General features: G+C 43.9%; 1 protein-coding gene across 2 annotated transcripts in view; it reads left to right on the forward strand.

Annotated features, from left to right (window-relative positions):
• ank2b (ankyrin 2b, neuronal) overlaps positions 1-23,829 on the forward strand; it is a 113,774-nt gene that overhangs the window by 2,802 nt on the left and 87,143 nt on the right. The window contains exon 1 of one of the 2 annotated variants that reach the window (XM_087838049.1): positions 19,331-19,495. The exons of the other annotated variant lie outside the window; for it this stretch is intronic. Within the exon in view, the coding sequence (XP_087694175.1) occupies positions 19,367-19,495 (129 nt within the window). The 5' untranslated portion in view covers positions 19,331-19,366. Of the gene's footprint in view, positions 1-19,330; positions 19,496-23,829 lie in introns of those variants that run through there. 2 annotated transcript variants of the gene reach the window in all.

Genomic DNA, 23,829 nt, shown 5'->3' on the forward strand with positions numbered 1-23,829 from the left:
TGGTGCTGTGCAGGGTAACTGAACAGTTTTGCTCTCCATCAGCTGACGTTGAGGTTTGCAGCCTGTAATAACACTGTAATAAACAGCAGCTTTCTGGTTATTACAGTTTGTTCTTTCATGAAAGCCTAAACATGTCAGTGTGAAACAGCTGCTGTAACAACACGTTCTCACTCCCAAACCGTAACATGCTACGCTAGGTGACAAATCGTCAACATATTACGTTTTCGGCTACCCACCACGTCCCTGAATGACGACCTCGGAAAAATGACGAAATATGAGAACCGTATGGACTCAATCTACACATGTTCGCTCTTTTTCTTCAAATCGCTTAGAAACACGCTATTTAACATCATTAAAGTCCTGGTTAAGATCAGGAAAAAGGTTATGGTTAGGGATAAGGTTAGGTTTAGGGCTGGAATACAGGGCTGGAACGTCTATTCCCGCGGGAGCGTCATTGCACTGGATTTCAGCCATAACCCGCCGCGTACCATAAGAACGCCGAAGGTCTTCTTTCGCGTTCCTCAGGAACGCCGCGGGACGTGACAAAACGTCGGCATGTTACGCCTCGGGAGTGAGAACAGGCTCGCTGTAGCCGTGCACGTGACTGTGTTGAACTCTTGTAAACAATGTGTTTGTAACTGAAACCCAATATTTATTTGACAGTGACACAAAAACACTGACTAATGCTGACGTGTGTAATTCAAACACAATGAAAACACAATGAAAACACAATTAAAACACAATGAAAACACAAATCTAAAACAAAGATCTTTAAAAACCAGCTGTGAGGAGAAGGTGACATCGTGTTGTTTTTCATTCGTGTCTATAATATGATAAAATGCGATGACGTGTGACCCTCTGAGTCACCGTGATGATGATCGGACCCTGCAGCTCAGGGTTTGAATCACTGATTAAAGAGTTAACGACGGTTAATAATTAACAAGTCGATAAATCGTATTAATTAAATTAATTTTTGAGTCGCTTCAGATTGGTCCGGCTCTCAGATGCAGGGCTATAAATGGCATCTGTGACTCATCGCTGATCAGTTAAAGCCAACTTCCTTTCTTCTAGACGATCTACCCACCAGGGTGGAGCGCACAAATGCTCCTCCACTGTAAATCACAGTATGAACAGCAGTGGTTTGGTGTCCTGACCTCGTCAAGCTAAAGCATGTAAACACATAAACATCTGCTTCATACGTCCAGACTGTGAGGAAAGAGTCTGCTTTAGGATGTTTTCCTGAACTCGATGAGCCAAACTTTATTTAAGCAAAGACTTATTTTGTGTTTCCACACCCATGAACAAACTTCCTTATGTTTTAATAATATTATTTATTTCTTTTTGTTTGAGAAAGTTTGCAGTGTAAACAGCAAACACAGGGCCAATAATTACTTTCATTCATTAATGAAAACAGTCAAATGTTTGCTTTTGTCCTTTTCCATCAAAGATCAAAGCAGCTGCTGAACCGAGACTTTGTAACATTTTTACTCTTCTTTGGTTGTACAACGACGACGTCTGATTACATCACCACCAGAGATGGGCAGTAACTGTAATCTGATTACTTTTTTCAGGTAACGAGTAAAGTAAGGGATTACTATTGCAAAAACGGTAATTAGATTACCGTTACTTTCCGTAGGAACGCTGCGTTACTGCGTTACTAAAACCGTGATTTTTTGCGAGAATGTCTCATGACAGTGACGTAAGCGAGTGCGACGTTCGTGACAACAGCTGTGTGCAGATCAACAATGGATCATATATCGAGTGCAGAGAGAGTATGAGCGTGCAGCGTTTAAAGCGTGGAAGTACTGACCTTACTTTGAGTTTGATTCCATAAAAAGTGACAAAAACATTAGTGTCCGTTGTGCGTGGGAAGAAAACTTCTTTTTACAGCGAAAAAAACCCTAAACTTCCGAGCAAGCACCGAGTAGCTACGACGTAATGGGAAACTCACAGAGAAACTCGCGGATTCTTCCACTGACCGCTGCGGCACACCTGCACCAGGGTAAACCTCCGCCTACCCCACTCCTGCTTTACAGGTGAAAATAGAGCAACAGGACCGCTAGTCTTTGACTTTATTTATTTTCTGCTGTGTTTTACTTGCATCTATTTGAAAGACTGAGTGTAAACACACAAAAAAAAAAAATTATTTTATGTGCTGGAATGTGCAGAAAATAAGTTTAAATATTAAACAAATTTCTTCCAGTCAGAGAATGTTGCAGATAATTAAATTTTTGCTTGATGCATAAAGTTAAAGATTATAACTAATAAAACAAGTTTTAAAAAAGAGACTTTTCCATTTGATTACATTTTGTATGATGATGTAGAAAAAGTAGAATTAGCTGAATGATCTATCACTTTATCACCTATTCAGGTTGTAAATCGTGTTTTTAAAAAGTAACTAAGTAACTAAGTAATTAATTACTTTTGAAAATAAGTAATCGGTAAAGTAACGGGATTACCTTTTTGGGGAAGTAATCGGTAATTAGTTACTGATTACTTTTTTCAAATAACTTGACCAACACTGGTTAGCATTAGCTGCTGATATTGTTAAAAGGTAAGATAAAACATTGCTAGCAGCAGCAGATAATGCTAACACACATAATAATTAGCATTACCTAATAATGGCAGCCTTCTTAGCATTAGCTGCTTATATTGTCATGATGCAAGGGAAAAGAGATCGGCAAAAACATTAACTCTTCACATTGCAGGGGGAAAGTTAATAAGAAAGAATAAAGAATTGAATAAAAAAAGTGTTCACATTAGCTACTCGTATTGTTAAAAAGTAAAAAAAAACATTGTTAGCATAAGGGGATGATGCTAATTCACCTCAAATTAGTATTAGCTAATAACGGCAACCTACTAAGTATTAGCTGGTCACATTGTTATAAAGCAAGAAAATATGGTATTAGCATTGGATTATGTAGAAAAAGTAGAATTGGGCTAAAAGATCTATTTCTTTATCACCTATTCAGGTTGTAAATCATGTTTTTAAAAAGTAACTAAGTAACTAAGTAATTAATTACTTTTGAAAATAAGTAATCAGTAAAGCAACTGGATTACTTTTTTGGGGAAGTAATCGGTAATTAGTTACTGATTACTTTTTTCAAGTAACTTGACCAACACTGATCACCACACATTCACAATGTTGTGATGTTGCCAACATCCTGTTCACCCCATTAATCACCGATCATTCCTTTTATTCTGTTTCATAGTCACGTGAACTGTTCAGTGATCTTTTTGACCTTTCTGTGAAGCCATATTGAAGTTATCTCTAAACGTTTGGGCCAAAGTCTCCTCCTAACTTGTTTTAGTCTCTATGATGAACACGGTCAGTACCTCAGTGTCAGGATGAAGGTGCAGCGTGAATCACCCAGACTCCTCCCTGCTAGTCTTTACAGCACAAAGTCACACGTTGGACTATTGTTCAATGCTCAGGTGACGTTTATGTAACCGATGATATTCTTTTAGTGTCACGTCCAGATGTTTACATCCAACACTTTCACACAAACAGGACGCTGCGCTGTGGTGGGTGTGGTTAGTGGTGATATTTAATTTAAAGTGGTCGCGGTCACTGCTGGGGAAGCTCCACTCTAACAGGCGCTGCTGTGGACCAGCTCGACACACTGAGTTAATGCTCTCCTGTCTGCTCTGATGTGTCTGGAAATAACTCGGAGGATGCAGAGCACGAGCCCACTACGCCCAGCTGATCCTCCCCACTGTCTCAGTGGGATGTCAGAAACTTTTCTACTCTTCATTTAGACTCTGAGCCGTGCATAATTGCTGAGCCAAGGGGAGAATTAGGATTAGTTTTAGGCCTCAGCCAGGATTGAGATTAAGCTCGTGTGCTGGTGCAGACTAATATTCCACAGGATCAGCTGTTTCAGTCAGCTAAGCATGTTGTCAGCGTCTGTGCGTGGTCACAAAGAAAGGTTGCTGAGTTATTTTAACTCCCGGCTCATTCTTTAATCATCTGTTTTCTTTGGATAAGGAAGAAGCCACAGATGCTCTCAGTGGGATTCAAGCACAATTTTTACTCTCAGTTAAATAATATCGAGAATTTCACATGTTATAAATCATGCTCCAATGAGTGTGTTTGACCCGTCTATGCCGCCTCTTTTGTTGGATGGCAAACGACAACAACACAGATGGTCTTTGAGGTCGACACCCAGGCATCACCATGGCAACCGAGAGCCTCGCTGCCCAAAAGGAAACATCTGAAACGACGTCTCAGGCCAGGTGGCGGCGTCTCCTCCTGCCAGCGCTGGTCTCTGCAAGCTGATCATTGCATTAGCAGTGACATGAGCTAAAAGCCTTTATTGGAGAGTGAATGCAGAATTTAAAGTGTATTGAGACTCTCTGTACGTATTTAACTCCAACGATGTCTTCCTCTAAACTGTTAGCGTGCCCGTTAGACCAGATGTCTACATCAATCAGTTTTAAATGAGATTAATCTGTCTTAATTAACAGACCACAGGGTTAATGTAATAAAGCAGTACTAAAACCCTGAGCTGTTTCAGCTGATTAGTTGATTTGTAGCCTTCATTTGATTTAAAATAATTCTTGTTGTCCAATAATTATCTGATTGACCTGACCAACACTTGGTGCAGCCACAGAAGCTCTTAGCTGAGTACGGATGCTCATGTGACAGCTTCAGTTACCAATCCCGAGGATTACAGAGCCCATCGATGAGAGGATTGATCCGTCAATGATGCCCTTTGAGGGAGCGCATGGATCAATGGGCGTCTCGGCTCAGAGGATATAAGACGTTGGGTACTGGGGGCTTTGATACTGAAGAATGGCAGAATTAAACAGCCTGGTTTGTGTTGGTCCATGGGACATATATGTTGTGCTTTTAGTTCAACCATAAAAAGCCACATTGCATTTGACCCCCGACCCCCACTTCTTTCTCAGCGTTCCTTATTCTTCCCCTTTGGCTTGTTTTTTGGCAGGATGGGTCCTTTCCAAACAGCTGCACATTTATTGGGGAAGGCAGCACATCGAACGTTGCTCGGATGATGAAATTGCCCCAGATTTCACTCCATGAGAGTTTCCTCTTTTCCACACTCCCCCAATTCACCCAGCGACCCTGCTTGGCCAGCGCTACGGCTCTGGCATGTCTGGCTGTTTCCTCCTGTCGACGCACCTCCTCCACGTTGGGTCACAGATGCCTGTTGCCACTACATTTGACTTTGCTGATATTGCAGTTTTGAGCATTTGTTTGAGAAGTGCTTTTTGATGCATAAATTTGAACATCAACAATATTAAATCTATTTTAATTTGCAGTTGCAGGTCCTTGTGTTGGCTCTCACTGCGGTATAGCATCACTTCCTGTTCCTGCTGCTACGTATAGCGGTGTTTCTTTAGCTCTCTCTCTACTTAATCAACCCCATACAGATGAAGTACAAACTTTTATATAGCAGCTTATTTCATACTGTAACCTACGTGTGATTGGTCAGAGCACTTCCTGTTGAGTCAGCCACAAACATTTTCAAAGGATTAGCTAGTGTAGCTCTTAGCCCAGTCACTAGCATCATGGCTTTCCTGTTTAGTTATCCCTCGCTCTCTGGTACTTTTAATAAAAAGCTGCTGGGGGCTTCCTGTGATGCACTGAATGTTCTTCTTCACTCGTCTTTTAACTCTGTGCTCACTAATCCTTAGTAATTAAAGCTCTCTGTCCTGTAGCTTGCCTTTGTCCTGTCTCTCTGCTCCCAGCTCTGGTGTCCCTGAACTTGGTTATTCTGAAGTTTTGTCCTGCAGCAGTGTTTTACCTTCACATTGTTGCCAAGTGCTTGCTCAATGGGGGGCTGTATGATTTTGTAGGGTTACAATATAAAGCACCTAGACACGTGTGTTTGTGTGAATTGAACTGGGACTGCTTGTTGTACTGTAGGAGGCGTGGCCTCAGGTCGATGTGACTTACTGTCCTCTCACAGTGCGTCTCTGGCCAAAAGATAATGTCAAAGAATAAACACAAAAAGCTTATTTACATGAGTGTACTTTACTTGTGTTTAATCATACATGATATAAGTTTCCATAATAATGAGGGCTTAATATGCTACGAATGCACAAATCCCTCAGTGCTCTGTAGTAAGTTATGTAACCACTGAAGCTAAATCGGCCTCTGGCCGTGTCTGGGAATACGAGTGTTTGACCTCAGCCTCAGCAAGCATGAAGACCACACACAACCCACACCCGACTTCAAAAGACTTTCATTTTGTGGGTCTGACCTCTGCAGCAGATTGCCTCCCCCCTGACTTTCTGATTGAAGTATGACCTTTGGGTTCTCTGGGGATTTGTTAAGATGTGTAGTTTGAGGTGCTTTAACTTAAGGTCCAGGTGTAAGGGTCAGCAGCCTTTAAAGAGATGTTCTGCTTAGTCATGTTTTGATTTCATTGCAGTCACATATATTTCTACTGTTACGTTGTTGCATTTAGTTGAATCACACATCCCTGACTGTACCTTTCAGTTGTGTGTGTTGACGGGTTTGTCCTTGTGGGTCTCTTTCCTACTAAAGCCATGGGTGCTCTGTTCAAAGGCCTCATCTTGTTGGCTTGAGGCTGAGGTGCAGAGGTGAGAATGTAAGTGTGCTTCCCCCACAATTTTACTTCAAAAAATAAAAGATAGAGTACGTGCAAGCTGTACATGACTTTTTTGTGTATAGTGTTGAAGACGCCATATTAAATAGGCAGGTCAATTAGTGATTCTAAAGTGGCCATGGACACGAGGTAGACAAAGTGTCTAAAATCCACATTAAGTGTATTTTATAGTTCAAAGGGTTCGAAGGGAGCAGTCACTGAACAAATGCCACATACATGTCAGTCACTTTTTCAGTTTTCTTGGTAGACTGGGTAAAGCAACAAGATAAAAAACAAAAAGTCTTGGGAAGAATTTACCACCTAAACCCACCCCACAGATGACTCTCACCCTCCCAGGTGACTCCCACCCTCCCAGATGACTCCCACCCTCCCAGGTGACTCTCACCCTCCCAGTTGACTCCCACCCTCCCAGATTACTCTTACCCTCCCAGATTACTCTTACCCTCACAGATGACTCTTACCCTCACAGATGACTCTTACCCTCCCAGATGACTCCCACCCTCCCAGACTACTCTTACCCTCCCAGATGATCCCACCCTCCCAGATGACTCCCACCCTCCCAGATGACTCCCACCCTCCCAGGTGACTCTCACCCTCCCAGTTGACTCCCACCCTCCCAGATTACTCTTACCCTCCCAGATTACTCTTACCCTCACAGATGACTCTTACCCTCCCAGATTACTCTTACCCTCCCAGATGAATCCACCCTCCCAGATGACTCTCACCCTCCCAGATGACGCCCACCCTCCCAGACTGTTGTAGGCTTGTGTTACAGCAGTATCACGACATTCTTGGTTTGGTGTTACTTTGAACAGTAAAACAGCTTCCTCAAAAAGTTATTGGTATTTGTTTTTTGGCTTTTCTCCATGACAGCGTTAGGGTTAAATGTTGGGACAGACAGCAGACTGCATTTGTGTCCACTCATGGAGGTATTTAGCTGAAGAGTGAAGTATTTTAGTTGGCAACCTACGCAGAGACACATGACATTGATGGCACTGCATATTGGCAGAATGCTCATTAGAGTCTGGATACTTCATTCATGCCAGAAGACACAATCTAATTAATTACTTGGACAAGAATGGGAGCTACAGCAAAGAGAAGAAAGCACAAGAAGAGAAAAAATGTGAGAGATCAAAGAAGCAGCATGAGAAACATACAATGACTGCCGTTTTGGTTTGACTTTGGTCATCTCTGCAGCAAGAGCTAACCTAACTCACCAAACAGAACTGCAGCATAAGTAACCTACAGACCGAGTGTTTGTGTACAACAGTAACAGTCTAGCTCCGTTTAGGCTCTGCATAGGACCAACCATGCTGGGCCCTCCAGACCTCACAATATGAAAGGTTAGAGGATTGATGTTGCTGGTCAGGCTTCTTCTTCTTAGCACAGGTGATCGCTTTGATCGCTTATGTAAGTCACTGATGTTATAAAGGTTATAAAGCGGTGACTGCCTTTCATAATACCAAGTCAAATCTAATCTGAAACCATCTGGACAGTCAAAGAGACTCATACTGTAAAGAACATAGATCCTGATCCTGGTACAGGATATGAGGTTAGAAATGATTAAATGTGGATGCTGCTGAGGCTGCCGTTGGTAACAGCTGGACGTCCAGATTAGGGGAAAACTCCTCCAGAAACCCCACTGATATTAATTTCCACACATGCATTTGGTTTATTTGTCTACACCTAAAGTAGTTCTCATAAGAAGCTGCTTTCTGCGGCCTCATCACAGTGCACAGCTCTGCATGTTTTACACCAGAAGCACTTTGTGAAACGACCCCAGTGGGTTTTGTTTTGCCTCCTGGTATTAAACTGGGGAGCGTTCATTTGTTACACGACCACATAAACCCCTACACCACAGAGCCACTGTGAGGTTTGATTGAATCTTGCTGAGGTCTTTATGAGGTTGTTAGATGAAAGTAGAGGACACTGAATCAACAATCCTGCTCCAGTGTTCATGAACGCAGTATTGAAGTTGAGTTCATCGACAGGCTCTCTTAGAGGCTGTTTCCTTAAGGAGACCTTAATAATTAAGGTCATCAGAATCTTCAAATAACTTACTTTAAATCAGATCTAATGTGGTAACCTGTTTCAGGTCAAGTAAGTTAACAGTTGTTCTCTTAAAAGCAGGTTGTTAATGCTACCCATCCAGTCTAACAGTCTATGAACTAGCCTCAGCTAACACCAGCTAACAGAGTTAGCTTGGTGCCGAGTAGCCTTCAGTAATAGTAATGAATCACACAGCAGTAGCACATCAAAGATACTGAAGTGGCCCATGACCCACGTAGCAACTAATACAAGGTGTTTGCAGCAGGCTAACATTAGATTGTTAAAGAACTTCCTTCCAGATGTTTCTTTAGGTTGGAGTCTTTTGATGCTGAGAGCAGCTTTCTGACGAACAGAGTTTGCATTGCACGTTTAGATTTGGCCCTTTCTTCTTCACATTCCTGTTTGTGCTGGCTCCGGGTCCACTGTGTAACTGAAGCCATCAACATTAGCAGGACGCTTACATTAGAGCCTCTTAATGCGTGTTTTGTTTGGGTTTCCACCGGTGTGGAAAATTAAAGAGGGCATAGCCTAACATATGAAACAGGAAAAGGCCGATGTGTAACCCATTTATTTCAACAACGTAACTGTATTCTCATTATCACCTATTTAAGCAGTAACAGAATATAGTTACTCATATTTGTATTTTAAATATGTAATGCCAGTACATGTATTCTGTTATTTAGGGTGACCAACCGTCCTCTTTTCTCCGGACATGTCCACTTTTCACGTTCTGTCCAGGGTGTCCGGGGGGATTTTCGAGATGGATGGAAATGTCCGGGTTTTCCTATCCGGTCGTTAAGTCTGACGTCACTAGCCGTGTCTGGGCCTAAACTCCGCTGCAGGTCCGTATATCAAACGATCACTATGGCATTACTGAGAGTTGAAAAACTGTCTAAAGTCTTTCATCTTTAATAAAATGATCAGCGTTCTGCTCTACCAGGTGTAACAACTGAGTTTAACATCCAGGCATCCATGAAAACTGAATTTATGACATTTAACGGAGTTAGAAGTTAGCAGGAAGTTAGCTTGCTAGCTTCTATCTAAATACAATATAGCATGTCCTGACTGCGGGGTTTTGGAAACAAATTCAAACGTACAGCTCTGTTATCACTTCCAACATAAATGAAGACAGAAAACTAAACAGCAGTGACGTTTGTAGGGTTACTGAAGTTTGGCTAGCTGGTATATAATGATGTGCTACGTGACCGATAGCGACACAGCTATGTTAGCATAATATAAACAAGCTAACTTTTTTTTCACTCGATAAAAGTTAACGTGAGTGTTCTCGGTGGTCAGGAACAAACGTAATCGCATGGCAGGATGCTGTAAAAGGACCAAACTTCAGCCAGGAGAACAACTGAGATAATCCATCCACAATACGAGGTTAGTCATTCATATACTGCTGCATGGGCTGGGCTGTAGTTACATGCTAAGGTTTTAAAAACTGAGCTTAAATAAATGATTAGCGGTAATAAAAGCCGAGGGAGGTCAACAGTGATCACTGACTGTTTTAGGAGCTTTTTGAGATTAAATAGAAGAAAATACAAAACATTAAACACATTAACAACACAAAAGCCATATTAAACGCAGACTACTTTAGGCCCGCAAGTAGGATTTGTCACGTCATCACTTCACGACCGGATAGGCTCATAAAGGACCCATATGTGCAACATCATCCCTGAACTGCTGTGTTGTAAGTGGTTGTTCCACGCTCACAGACGGGACAGAGCGCGGAGCGGTGCACTAAAAAGATGCCAAAGCGCATCTTTTCAGACAAACTGCAAAAGAAATTTCCCTCGTACCATCCCGGTCGGAATAAATGGGAGGCGCAGTGCACTGTGTGCAGAGCTGGCACATAACGTTTGTGTGTGAGATCTTGTTGCTCACATGGACACAGAAAAACATAAAAAGGCTGCGCAAGGCTAAAATTCATCTAGTAAGTTGACTGAGTTGTTTTTATCTGTGAAAAACGAGGACGCTGTTGTTCTGCAGGTGCACTGACATTTCATACTATGAAGCATCACAATAGCTACAGATCCATGGATCGCACTACTGTGCAAAAAGCATTTCTAGACTAACACAGCTAAAAAGTTCAGCAGTGCACCAAGACTGAAGCTGTTGTCACTCTTGAAGCTAATAAAATCCAGCACTGGCGTTTCTCAGACTTCAGTAACCATGAAACAAGGAAAATATTCCCAATCGTACTGTCACTGGAAGAATGGTGGCGTGCAAAAAAAATTAATTGAGGTTAGAAATGCCAAATGAAACAGCAGAAACCATTGCACAATACCTCACTGGTACCTCACTGGTACCTCACTGGTCATTGTTCTTATACAGATGAGGCATTATTACTAACATTATTTAATTCCAGAGGTTTTTAAGTTGTTGTTTTTGCACTCGTTGACTTGTAAAAGCCTATATGACACTTTTTATTTCACCATTCATTAACCGCACAGAGAAGGCATCTTTTAAATATGTTAACATTTTCTTTAAACAAACAGTATTACTGAAACTCTTCATGACTGGGCCAAGTGTCCTGTTTTTGGAAATCAAAATCACCCTACTGTTGCTCCCCAACACTGTACGACCGCCAGTCTGGCTGACGCCCCATCAGCTGACAGCGATCGCTGTAGGAGAAGATGCTACCACTGTGCTGACCAGGTCACTCATTGCATTTAAAAACACAGTGAAACTTGAGTTGCATCACCATCAACCAGTAATGAACATGGAAACATGACAGTTTGTCACCACTGTGATGCTTTGACTGCATTTCTAGACTGCGCAGTCAGAGCCCTTTAGACTACAGCTTTACCCTGCTGTGTGTGTGTGTGAGGACGTGGCTGGTAGGATGAACTGGAATGACCCGTCATACATAAGGAAGCAGCATTGCAGACATGCCAGCTCGCTGAAACCAGGACGGCAGAAAGGTCGGTCCATTCATCGCCACAGAAAGATCTCCTTGTTGCGAGTCCTTCCACTGCACCTCGTGTTCTTCCTCCACTCGCTTCCCAGAAGTGACAGATGGGAACACAACACAAGGCAATGCTCTATCTTGGAGATGTTGAGGCTTTGGTCTCTGTTAGAGTTCAGATGAAGACATAATTTAATCAATTACACTCGAGAGGTCGAAGGCTAACGGCTCTGGTTTGGTATTGACAGTGTAATTGGTTAGACTGAGACTGTCGACTGAAGACGTTTTTCCACATTAACCTTTTGATTCATATTCTGGGCTGCGCTCGTCTTTCTTTTAGTCTGTACAACCCTGACTGTATTTACAGTTCATTCATGTTTGATAGAACTTTCATTGTACTTGGTTTTACTTTATTGTTGCAGAGAATGTCTAACATTTTTAATTATCTAAGAAATAAATGGACGGCTACTTATATAGATCCTTTCTACTCTAACAGGGTTCAGTGTCTTGCCCAAAGATCAAAGTGGAGGAGCTCAGGATCTGATCTATAAACAGCCCGTTCAGTTCATTTATCTCTTAACTTGATCTTAAAAATGGCTTCACCATCATAACAAACTCCAAAATCAACCATTATCAAACTCAGCTTAATTTGTCCATCTTAAAAGTCTGTATTTGTACAAGAAAGAATTTCAGCATACTCGTACATACTTACCCTAAAGCAAAGTGAGTCGGCGTGTAGCAAAAACACTTGTTATTATAATACAGTGATAAAGGACAGCATATACGTTCATATTAAATGTCACTTGCCTCAGATCCAAATATAAATCCTGCATTTGGACAGCACTGGTTTGCACAGAGTTCACATGTTGTTACTGGTTCCTAAAACCGAGGAGAACATTTCTGACACAGCTGAAATAATCAATGCATTCTTCTTCTCCAGCAATCATTCAAACCGCTGCAGGTACCCAGCAGGGGTTCTGAAGTAACTGCATTGGTTGTTTGGACTCCTGTCCTCATCTCTGAATCTCTGTCACCGCTCATCTCCAAACATGTCAAAGGCCTCGGCCTCGGTCTGACACACATCACCTGCACCTGTCTTAATGTGAAGCCGTTAGTCTGACCCCCCTGTGCTGACACACCTCAGTATGTTGGGCAAATGAAGGCTGTCACAACACAATCCTAATCAGAAGTTGTGTTATCGTGTAGTGAAATGACCTCATGTGTCATTGCTCAGTCTGTATTCCCAGTTCACCAGCTGACCCCCCCAGTTTAGGTCACGCCCACCATCCCCAGCCACCCCTCCACCACCACCAGCGGCACCACCACCCCATTCCTCCTCATCCATTATTCATTACCCTTGCATGTGTTATTTGAACACTGATGCATGCTGGGAGCCACAGTGCAGCTCCTGTATTGACTGTTTGATACACTGAAGGGTTCTGCAGGTTTGTGTAGCTGCTTTGCCTGTTTTGTGTTGTTGTAGTCCTCCAGCACAGGAACACGCTGGACTGTGGTGTGACACTGCTTCAGTTTTGTCAACACCTAGTGACTAAGATGTGTTATTACATCCATCAGCAGCACACACCTGGGCAGTCAAGCATTCACGGCTTTGGGTATTGTTGTTAAACATGTTGTGGAATATTAAAAATTGTGCACATTAATATTAATATTTGCATTGTTAAGGAATTTGGCTGTGGAGAAAGTGATTCGATATCAGGACATTTCTATCTCATGCATTGTGAATGAGGCACTTTTGATACACATCTTTTATCCTGGTATCTAAATGCTGACTGTGCATCGTTCCTTTACTATAACAGAAAACGTGTGAGAACAGAAAGCAGGACATCACACCTGTCCAGCAGGACGTTGCTGGATCCTGTGGAACAGCATATTCATGTCTGTAACAGCCAGATAGACGCTTTGATTATAGATGTTTGAGTCTAATCAGAGAGACAGATTCAGTGTGAAACCTGGTACAAGTATCTGTATCTGCTACTGTACCCATCGTTTTACATGTTATCGCTGCAGTGCATCAGTAACGTCCCAGATGCACAGAATGATGCAACAAACCTCATAAAGCCAGTAAATCCTCTGGTTTTGATTAACTGGCGGCCTCAACACTAATCTGTATATCTGAGATATGGGAGACGATTTAGTTCCTGTGAGCTTTACTAGGTGATAACTGGCCAGACAAAAAGATTTGATATAAAAATCTGAAGCACACTAACAACAACACATCATGTAATTAGTCTTATTAGTTGTAAAGCAAAAGCAGCAAAGTTCACCAGTGTCTTTGTATGCAAACGCAGGATGTTTCTTCTTATTATCTGTTGCTCTCAGTTTGCTTGCTGTATGAACAAGCTACTGTAGGCTGACTGAAGCTTCAGCCCTCACACTGAGACCTGAGGATGCTGGACAGACGTGGCACACCCAAACATGTTTTAAGGACCACAACATATTCAGTTCCTGCCTCCAGGAGAGCTTTGAGACATGGAGTCAGAACGGACAATATTGTAAAGCTGCATCGCTGAAGCACGGAGCTGGAAGGTGGTTGGTACCTGTGATGGTGGTAGTCGCTGAAGTTGGTGGACACCAGGAGGTGAAGGGAGGCAGCTGACATTTAGCAGAAAGGAACCAGGTAACCAGGTGAGGGCGTGGAACAAGACTCTTGGTGTTACAGTGAGGGAAGAAGGGGAATGTGGTCGCAGTGCTGCTAAGGATATTACTGGTCTGCTCAACAGAAGGAAGGAGGATCTCCTCAGTCTGGGGTCGAGGGGAACGAGTGACCCCATCCCTAGGAGCAGGGTCACTGGGTCAGCTAACTGAATGGTAGCAGGGCCCTGGAATACATGCATGTTGTAGGTCTGTCTTGGCTGCTAGGCCTCTGCAGTGGCTCGTGGAGAGCTGGGGCCTGTGGATCGGCTGACTGGGATGTTGGTTCCCATCTTTAAGAAGAGCAGCAGAGTATGCTCCACCTACAGGGGCACGCATTATTCAGCCTTCCTGGATTAGAGTGACGAGTGTGGTTTATGTTGTGATTGTGAAATATCTGGAGCAGGATCTTTGTGTGTGCAGGGACGGTTGATCAAACACGGTGCCAGTCTGTTGTGGTGAAGCGAGAGCTGAGTGCAAATGTCTGATTTACCAGTGAGTCTACCCTAAACTATGGCCACAAGCTTTGGGGAGTGACAGGAAGCAAGCAGCAGAGAGTGGCTGGGCTCTTAGAGGTAGGGTGAGGAGACCAGTCACTTTGGAGCAGTGGAGCAGCAGAGCCAGCTCAGGTACCTGGGGCACCAGATCCAGATCTTGGGCACCTAGTGAGTAAGGTTGGCATGTTTCACCACGTCCTGCAGCGACCTTCAGTGCCAAAGAAGATTTGCAGGGTTGCTTTTCAGGCACATGATTAGAAAATAGTTGTGAACGAACGAAATAACAGTTCTCTGTCTGCAAGTGACACTGCAACAAGTTGTATTTACACTGTGTGTGTGTGTGTGTGTGTGTGTTGGGCGTGGCTAGTCTCTTCTCTATTGTGTCTTCATCACAACACTGTGATTCTAGGTCAGCAGAGAAGTCTCCTCTATTTTCGTCCCATAATCCCTGCAAGAACGCACACGCCCTGCAGTGTGCGTGCATGCGTTTGTGTCTGCGTGCATGTCAGCTGCAGTGTGTTAATACCTCTAGCATGTTACACACTAATCCACTCACAGAGTCGGCAGGACCGCTCGGCCTCCCCCCCTCGTTTCCCCGTCTTACACACCCTTCTGTCCTGGCTCGGACACCCCAAGTGGACACAGTGGATATACTTGACCCCGGCGTGCTGTGGCCTCTCTGGAGCACCCATGAGTGCAGGCATGGTGGTAGGAGCAGCAGGACAGGTAAGCGTGATGGTGGACAGGGACACTAAGCTTGACAGGTACTAAACTGGATTCTTATTTAATCAGTCAGAGACCTGCAGTCTTTCATTGAATGCTGTGGATTCTTCACCTGTGACACAGGTTGGTTCAAATAGCACGGACTAGCTTAGAGTTGGACAGAAAACAACTTAAATCAGAGTCAGTGTTTAGTAAAACTTTATTTAAAAACAATGTAAAGTAATGCTGATGAAGATGATGCAGAACGCAAAGTGGTTTTCATTCACAGACAGAGCTCCAGGGTTCGGCCTGCAGCTGCTTATTGTTGAAATAAAACAAACAAACTAATTATGAATTTTCTTCCTGTTCAGCTAAACTACATGCTTTGCCTGTGTAAGCCTGCACATAACTATGCTACCAGACTTTATTATAAAGCTGAGATTGGCAGAGTTTGTGCAGTCGTGGCTTTCTAATGAAACCTGCGAGTGTGGTGGTTCCTTGGAGTGAAAACAACCTGCAGACGACGTACACTGAAGGCTTAACTGCTGTGAGCAGCTGTCGCGTGTTCGTCAGCTCTCGATGTGTAAACTGGACGTCAGTTCTTTGAGGCGCGTTTGTGTTCAGGCCGTCGATTGAGTCTCTGCTCGATCTCCAGCTAGGTTTTCTTACTCGCGCAGCTCTGTAATGCCACATGAGAGCAGAAAGTGGGACACAGTAAAGACGAGCAGCGTCTGTGTGGAAGTATATGTGAGCAGGGTGATGTCATCAGCGCCTCAGGGGAATTGTGACGGCTCATTTGGCTCAATGGGACGATGAATCAAACACCCGCTCGCTCTCTTTATTCATGACTGTCCTTTTGTGTCCACTGCCCGGTGAGGACTCCAGATTATTCTGATGATCTCACACACAAAGGAAACTCCGTGTTAACCACACAGATACAGCTTCTCATTATTCTGCGCCTGTGTGAGCTCAGAGGAGTCTGTTAATGAAACTCCAGGGATGTGCTTATCCCAGACCCCCCCGTGGCGAGCCTACCTTCCCCTTCTTCACTGTCACCATGACGATGCCCCACACCCTTGTTGCTAGGCAATAGCTGATGGAAAGCAGCCGCTGCATTACTATTGAGAAACCGAGGCTCAGTTTGAGATCTTGTTGTAAACGAAGGCGTGTTCTTGGTGGTAACATTGTTTCTACGCAGCCTCCGTTAAGCACTAACACAGACGACACTGATGATATTTAACGATGATGAACACTTTGTCTTTACGTGGTTTAGTTTTGAAGGCTTTCAGTGAGACAGCTCTGTGCTGTGTGCTAGCTGAGGACGTTTCAACCTAAATGTAATCTCTCTGTTCCTCAATCTAAGTCAAACTTAGATAGGAAGAAATAATCTGATCTGTCCTGGATGAAGACCTGGTGGGTGTGGACTGGACCCCCGGCCTCTTCACTCCTGTGTCCTCCTCTTTTCCACTGTTGTTTGGCACAATCTGGTTCTCTGAGTGTTTCTGATGTGAAAAAGGTGGTTTTGCTTTTAATTATTTTGTCATGAAACCAGTAAAGAACCATTTTCCTGTTATTTTTCTGTATTCATGAGGAATATAGATGGAGGAAGATACCAAATAACAAACAATCGCAATATTCTTGGCCAATCTGAGACCTGCTAATTACAGTATTTGTCACGTAATATATTTTTCTTAAACTTTTCTTTTTTTCCCTCTTTATTTATAAAGTTTTGCACATGTAATTTGACATATCAGGGTCAATACAGCAAGTACCAACCGATATAAAGACATATATCGAAAAAGGATAAGTTAACGTATTTCCTCTGACTCACGCGACTCCAACAGTGGTCGGGTTGTCGGCCACACGAGGAAAATGAAGGAGCTAAAATCCTCCACATTACACTTCATTTGCTGCACTCATAGGTCACCTTTCATGCACAAGGGAGCGTCTCTTCAACTCTGTGCTCTCCTTTGTAAATTGCAAACAACACCCTGAACCTGTGACAGGCCAGGGGCGGGGCCGTTAATGAGTTTGTGTCTGCAGATCAGACTGAAATCATCTGTGTGAAAGTCAGATGTGTTTCTTACTATTGTGTGCTTTAATGTGTAGAAAATTAGGAAGCTGTTCTTCCAACTTTGGTGTTTTTCTTCTTTTGTCGGCCGTGTGTCTGCCGGTATGATGCCAACAGCTCAGCGTATCTCGTTCCAGATCGGCGTAGTTGTTAATAATCATTATTGCCCACGTGAAGGCAACGCCGTGAAAATGTGACGTTCAAACTAAGAACATTCGCTTCTAATGGCAACAGTTTATAAAGGAATGAGATTAATAACATGGAAACCAATGAAGATGAATATTTCATGAAGTTGTTGAACTTGAGCTGTAACTGGACCTGCTCAGTCTGATTTATCTTCAGCTGGAACATTTACTGCTCACACAGATCAGCTCAGTCTGAGCAGCAGCACATTTATTTACACATTTCATTACCACAAAGTGCTGTTTACAAACAACTAACAACTTTATTACCAAACAGCTCTCAGTGAATACAGGCGTGTTTAAAGACGCTGTTTTAGTGATGAATTAAAGCCCCAGAGCCTCTGAGCAAGGCACCAACAAATGCACAAATGCACAACAAGCTCCAACTGAACCACTGTAAGATGTTGGCATTCATAATCACACATGGCTGTGGCACAGCTCCAAAGCCTGGCCTTCTCTGAAGCAGTCACCGACCTGCCGCCTTCTGAGACTCACAGAGGTCAGAGGTCACAGCTCTGTCAGGGTCAGAGCCTGACGAGCTCCCACAGCCCATCAAGGAATGTGTGTTCTTGTGTATTTGACAGCATGGAGAGGCAGCTCCAGTAGGAGACCCTCAGCAGATTATCCCCCGCTCTGTTGGGGGAGATTTGGAGAAGATTAGTAACCGGGCAGATTTACTCCAGGTTTGAATCGCCACGCTGCTGGATGCCCTCTGCTAATAGTTATTGTGAGGAACATGCTGATAGGGTTAGGAGCCTCTTTTCACAGGGACACAAATCTTCTGGAGATCGTGTGTTTCACGTTGTCTCTAATTCTACCTTTAACGTACGTTTGACTGTCTGTGGGGTATCCTACTGTCACTTTCACTGCAGTGTTAGCACAGACCATGAGGGGGCGCCATTGTGTTAAAAAGCAAAAAGGGTGAGGTCGCGGTGGGAACGGAGGCTTCGTGTTAATGAGGATTATTTAGGTTTAAACATGAAAAGTGTGCGTACTGCAACATTATTATTATTATTACTGCCTCACATGAGTGCTAATACTCTGCATCGCATCACAGCAGCATGTATATGTGCACATACTGACATGACTGCAGCTCTGTCTGCCTCGGCTTTAATCAACTTTCTGTTATTTAAATGTTAATTTATTACATTTTTATCATTTGTTTCTCTGTGTTTGCTCAAGCAGACTATACCATTTGCAGACAGCGGCAGGTCCCCCCCCTCTGCTGAAATGGTACCTCCCTTGCTCTTTCTCCAGAGGACACACACCGACTTCCGTGTTCTGTATCTCCTCCCATTTCTTGTTACCAGCTCCTCCCCCTGCGTTTACCTCCCCTTCTGGTTTAGAGGGGGGTCGTATAATAAGAATCTGCTGCTCCCTCTGCAGCCCGAACGGTGGAGGGAGGGGCAGCGCTCTGCTCCTGCCTCTCCGCCTCTTCCTGGCTTCTCTATTGGTCTTCCAGCTTACCTCTTGGTGGCGTGTGCCAGGCAGCCCCTCCTCTCTCTCCATCCTGGGCTCAGATGCAGTTATCCAGGCAGCAGGGAGGCAGGCTAGTGTTTGCATGGGTGCAGAGAGACAGTGGAGGCTTCCACAACTGCTTTCTTCCCGTTTTTGTCACTGGAGAGGGGGCTGTTTCGTTCTGAGAGGACCGCTGAGTGATCTAAGAGCTGTAGATTTCTGCGTGTGCAAACAGTGAGAGGACAGTCATGGCTCACGCTGCTGCTCACATTAAGAAGGCCAGGTCTGAAATGGACCAACCTCCGGATCTGAAGGCTCTGGAGAAAGCCAGAGAGAGGAGAAGGCGCTCCCGGGAACGGGCTGAACGCAAGCGCAAGGTACCAGCTAGACCCATTTATCCCAGTCGGTCACCAGTTAACTCCATCCCCTCTACTTCATTGTCATCGTCTGGTGTCATCTCACCTTGTTGCCCTGGAGAAGACTGCGTCTTTACACGAACTGCAGAAGTTCCCCAGACCTACTGCTGCCATTGAAACTGTCATTTTCACCTTCATCATCATCATCAACTTGTCTTCTTTCTTAAAAAGATGCATTTTCTTCACGACACATCCAGCTCACAGGAGCTGCACGAGACAGCCTCACACGTAAATCACACGAAGCACGAATGAGGAATATTGATCCTCGCTGCTGTCACTTCTCGTCCTCGGCTTAAACCCAGCTGAGGGATCCTCCTCCATCCATCCTTGACTCAGCTGATAATCTGCCGTCAGTAATGTGACCGCTGATTGTACGCAGTCAGCACTGATGCCTCCCCTCCTTGTGTGTTACACACACACATAAATAGCCCTGCTGTGTGTAGATGCACCTACGCAGTGTCGGCTGCGTCCCTGTGCAGTGTGTTTGCTCAGGGATGCTGTCTGCAGTCTCTCAGGCAGAGACAAATGCTCCTACGTTGGTGTTATTCCAATAGGTGTACCTTTTAACAAAGCAGGACACGACATGCAAGCGCACAGTGGACCGCTGTCTGCACTAGTGCAAGCAAATAACAGTGAAATCCTTCGTAATGGTAACCTGTGACATTTAATGTTTGAAACACAATGGACCACTGATGTGTTTTAGCTTGAAAGGCTTAAAGTTTACAGTAGAAGAGCAGGATGACATGAAAAGACTGACTGGGGAGCTTCTTTAAAGGTGAACCGCTGCAAACATGTCTTTACTGAATATTGATTAATTCAATTCAATTCAATTCAATTTTATGTATATAGCGCCAAATCACAACAAAAGTCGCCTCAAGGCGCTTCATAGATACAGAGAAAAACCCAACAGTCATATGACCCCCTATGAGCAGCACTTTGGCGACAGTGGGAAGGAAAAACTCCCTTTTAACAGGAAGAAACCTCCGGCAGAACCAGGCTCAGGGAGGGGCGGGGCCATCTGCTGTGATTGGTTGGGGTGAGAGAAGGAAGACAGGATAAAGACATGCTGTGGAAGAGAGACAGAGATTAATAACAGATATGATTCAATGCAGAGAGGTCTGTTAATACATAATGAGTGAGAAAGGTGACTGGAAAGGAAAAACTCAATGCATCATGGGAATCCCCCGGCAGTCTACATCTATTGCAGCATAACTAAGGGAGGATCCAGGGTCACCTGGTCCAGCCCTAACTATATGCTTTAGCAAAAAGGAAAGTTTGAAGCCTAATCTTAAAAGTAGAGATAGTGTCTGTCTCCTGAATCCAAACTGGAAGCTGGTTCCACAGAAGAGGGGCCTGAAAACTGAAGGCTCTGCCTCCCATTCTACTTTTAAATACTCTAGGAACAACAAGTAGGCCTGCAGAGCGAGAGCGAAGTGCTCTAATAGGGTGATATGGTACTACAAGGTCATTAAGATAAGATGGGGCCTGATTATTTAAGACCTTGTATGTGAGGAGCAGGATTTTGAATTCAATTCTGGATTTAACAGGAAGCCAAAACAGGAGAAATCTGCTCTCTCTTTCTAAGAGATAGGTGTCAGTTTGGATCGCTCGATGCTAGTGTTGTGTAATATGGAAGCAGTGGACATAAGAACACTGAACGGACACAAAATAAGCATGTGGGTTTTGTTACTGCTGCTGCGTCATTTCTAATAAATCTCAAAGTTCCTGACATCTGATGATACATTAACACACTGCACTAAGTAGATGCCTGAGCCCAGAAAGCAACGGTTTAGTTGCCCCTCTCACACGGTCGTGCAGGTAACAAAAAAGTAGATAATTGTTGTATTTGATTATCTGGTTGTTGATCATCTTTATTACATTTAACAACAACCGATTGTTTCTGCTGGAGTGCAGTGGCTAGCACTCACAGCAGAATGCTACTGGGTCCACCCTGCCTCATACCCAGTGTCAGCCCACCAGCAACCCTGGCCTGTGTACACAGCTAAGGAGATGGATGGATGGGACACAGGTCAGTTTGACTGCACATGTTGACTTTAGGTTGATTCATATAGTACATATAAGGGACGTTTGCATAGTTGTGTGGATACAATGTCAATGACTTACCAAAGAAAAGGCGCTGCACTCATGTTCCTCCGAGTGACGGCTGATGCTTCTGCAGCAGGTCATCACTTGGCATCAAAATAACAACTTCCAAAGCTAGAGCCGCGTTGTGACCTGCGCTGGTTTAGTGTTTCTATCCCCTCCACCCTGCACTGCTGTCATTATTGACCCAAGTTCAAGGGAGATTATCACATGGGATTACTGACAGGCCCAGCACACACACGGACACACACCTAAAACTGATTAGTAGATTCAGTTTGCTGGATTGTTCAGCAGAAGCCGAAGGACATTTACATCACAGCCACATGCATGCTGCTGTAAAAGTGCACTTTAACAGTTAACAGTGGTTTGCATTTACCATTTGTGCTAGCATCCTAGTTACATAACAAAGCTATGTGCAAAGTGCAGTGAAAGCGACTTTATATCCACAGCATGCTGCTTATGGTAAATGGTAAATGGCCTGTATTTGTATAGCGCTTTTTACTAGTCCCGCCTAGGACCCCAAAGCGCTTTACACACCCAGTCATCCACCCATTCACACACTGGTGGAGGCAGCTACAGTTGTAGCCACAGCTGCCCTGGGACAGACTGACAGAAGCTGCCATATCGCGCCATCGGCCCCACTGGCCATCACCAGTAGGCGGTGGGTGAAGTGTCTTGCCCAAGGACACAACGACTGAGACTTACACACACTTCAGACATCTTTCTGTCAATAGTAAAGACTGTCCCGCGGGTCAAGGTGAACTTGGCAGCCGCACAGCGAGGCTGTTTCCTGCTTTATTTTGTAAGGTCTTGTGTTTCCCTATTCGGTGTGTTTAGTTTCACTTCCTAGCATCATGTTAATTTGTGTCAGCTGTGTTTCCCCGGTGTTTTCACTTCGCTCATTCTCTTCTGTGTATTTAAGTCCTCTTTCTTCCTCTGTGTCACGTCAGATTTCAGAGATCTCATGATTGTGTTCAGTTCATGTTCATAGTTTGCTCAGAATCATGTCCATGTCTTGTTTGTCAGTTTTTCCCAGTTTAGGTGTTAGTTTTAGTTTTCACCCCTGTTTGCTTTTGGTTTCACCTAAATTCTGTGTCTGCGCTTAGGTTTGCACCACAAACACACCAGCTGTGACATGCATGTGTATTTGTGTGTTGAGTGGATTTCAATTATCCAGCAAACATTTAGCAGTAAACAGCAAAAAGTCCTCATCCACGAATTGGAGGTATGGTGGATGGTGGTGCACATATTCTTCCATATATATTCACATACTAATGTTTTCAAGTCCTGAAAAACCACCCAGCAGGCCGAGATTTATGTCCCCTCTTCTCCATATATATGGATGTCTTACAATGTTTTTATAATGTTTTTCATCATTTAATTCTTTTATTTGATTATATTGTCCCTCTGTTCAGCACTTTGGCCAACACTTGATGACCTTTAAATGAGACATTATTCTTTACAGACCTAAACGTCGTTTGTAGCCAGCCTAGGTTTTTGTTGAACTTCGTTGAACCTTCAGCATCGTTAGACGGTCTGCAAAGTCTTCTAATGAATATTTATTTCAGTGAGAGGTCAACACCATTATACCTCACTGAGTTTTGAACCTTGTTCTAGTCATTCAGACTAGAAGCAGTGAGTACATTGTGCAGCCATCTTTCATCCAAAACTGCAGCTTAGCTAATCGACCAACAGAGTGCTGACTACAGTGCAGCTCTGTGATTGAAACCTCATCAACAAACTTGTTTGGCTCTCACATTTATAACTTCATGACTTGATCGACTTGTCCTGCTGAGTTATTAAGAATCTCCTGCCAGAGACTAACTGAAATGAATTTGAACAATGACATAAGTCGTCTGTGAAGGTTCTCAGTCATCCAGGTCATCGTAGTCAAAGGAGCTTGCAAAGAAAAGCGTCTGGACTTCTTTAAGTTACTTGAAGACGTTTCACCTCTCATCCGAGAAGCTTCTTCAGTTCTAAGGTCAAATGGTGGAGAGTCCCAGATATAACCCTAGTGGGAGTGTCCCCCCACAGAGGGACAAAAGGACCCCCTGATGATCCTCTAATCGCCTGAGCCAAGGTGTGGAACTGGGTGTGGGTCCCAATCAGCCAGAGTTTCGGGTGGGTTCATTGTGAAACCTGGCCCCACCTTATCATGCGAATTCCTGAGGTCAGATGGCCCAGGATGTGAG

Source organism: Neolamprologus brichardi, chromosome 3 (assembly GCF_056152115.1).
Source record: "Neolamprologus brichardi isolate AB-2024 chromosome 3, ASM5615211v1, whole genome shotgun sequence".
In the NCBI taxonomy this organism is placed as follows: Eukaryota; Metazoa; Chordata; class Actinopteri; order Cichliformes; family Cichlidae; genus Neolamprologus; species Neolamprologus brichardi.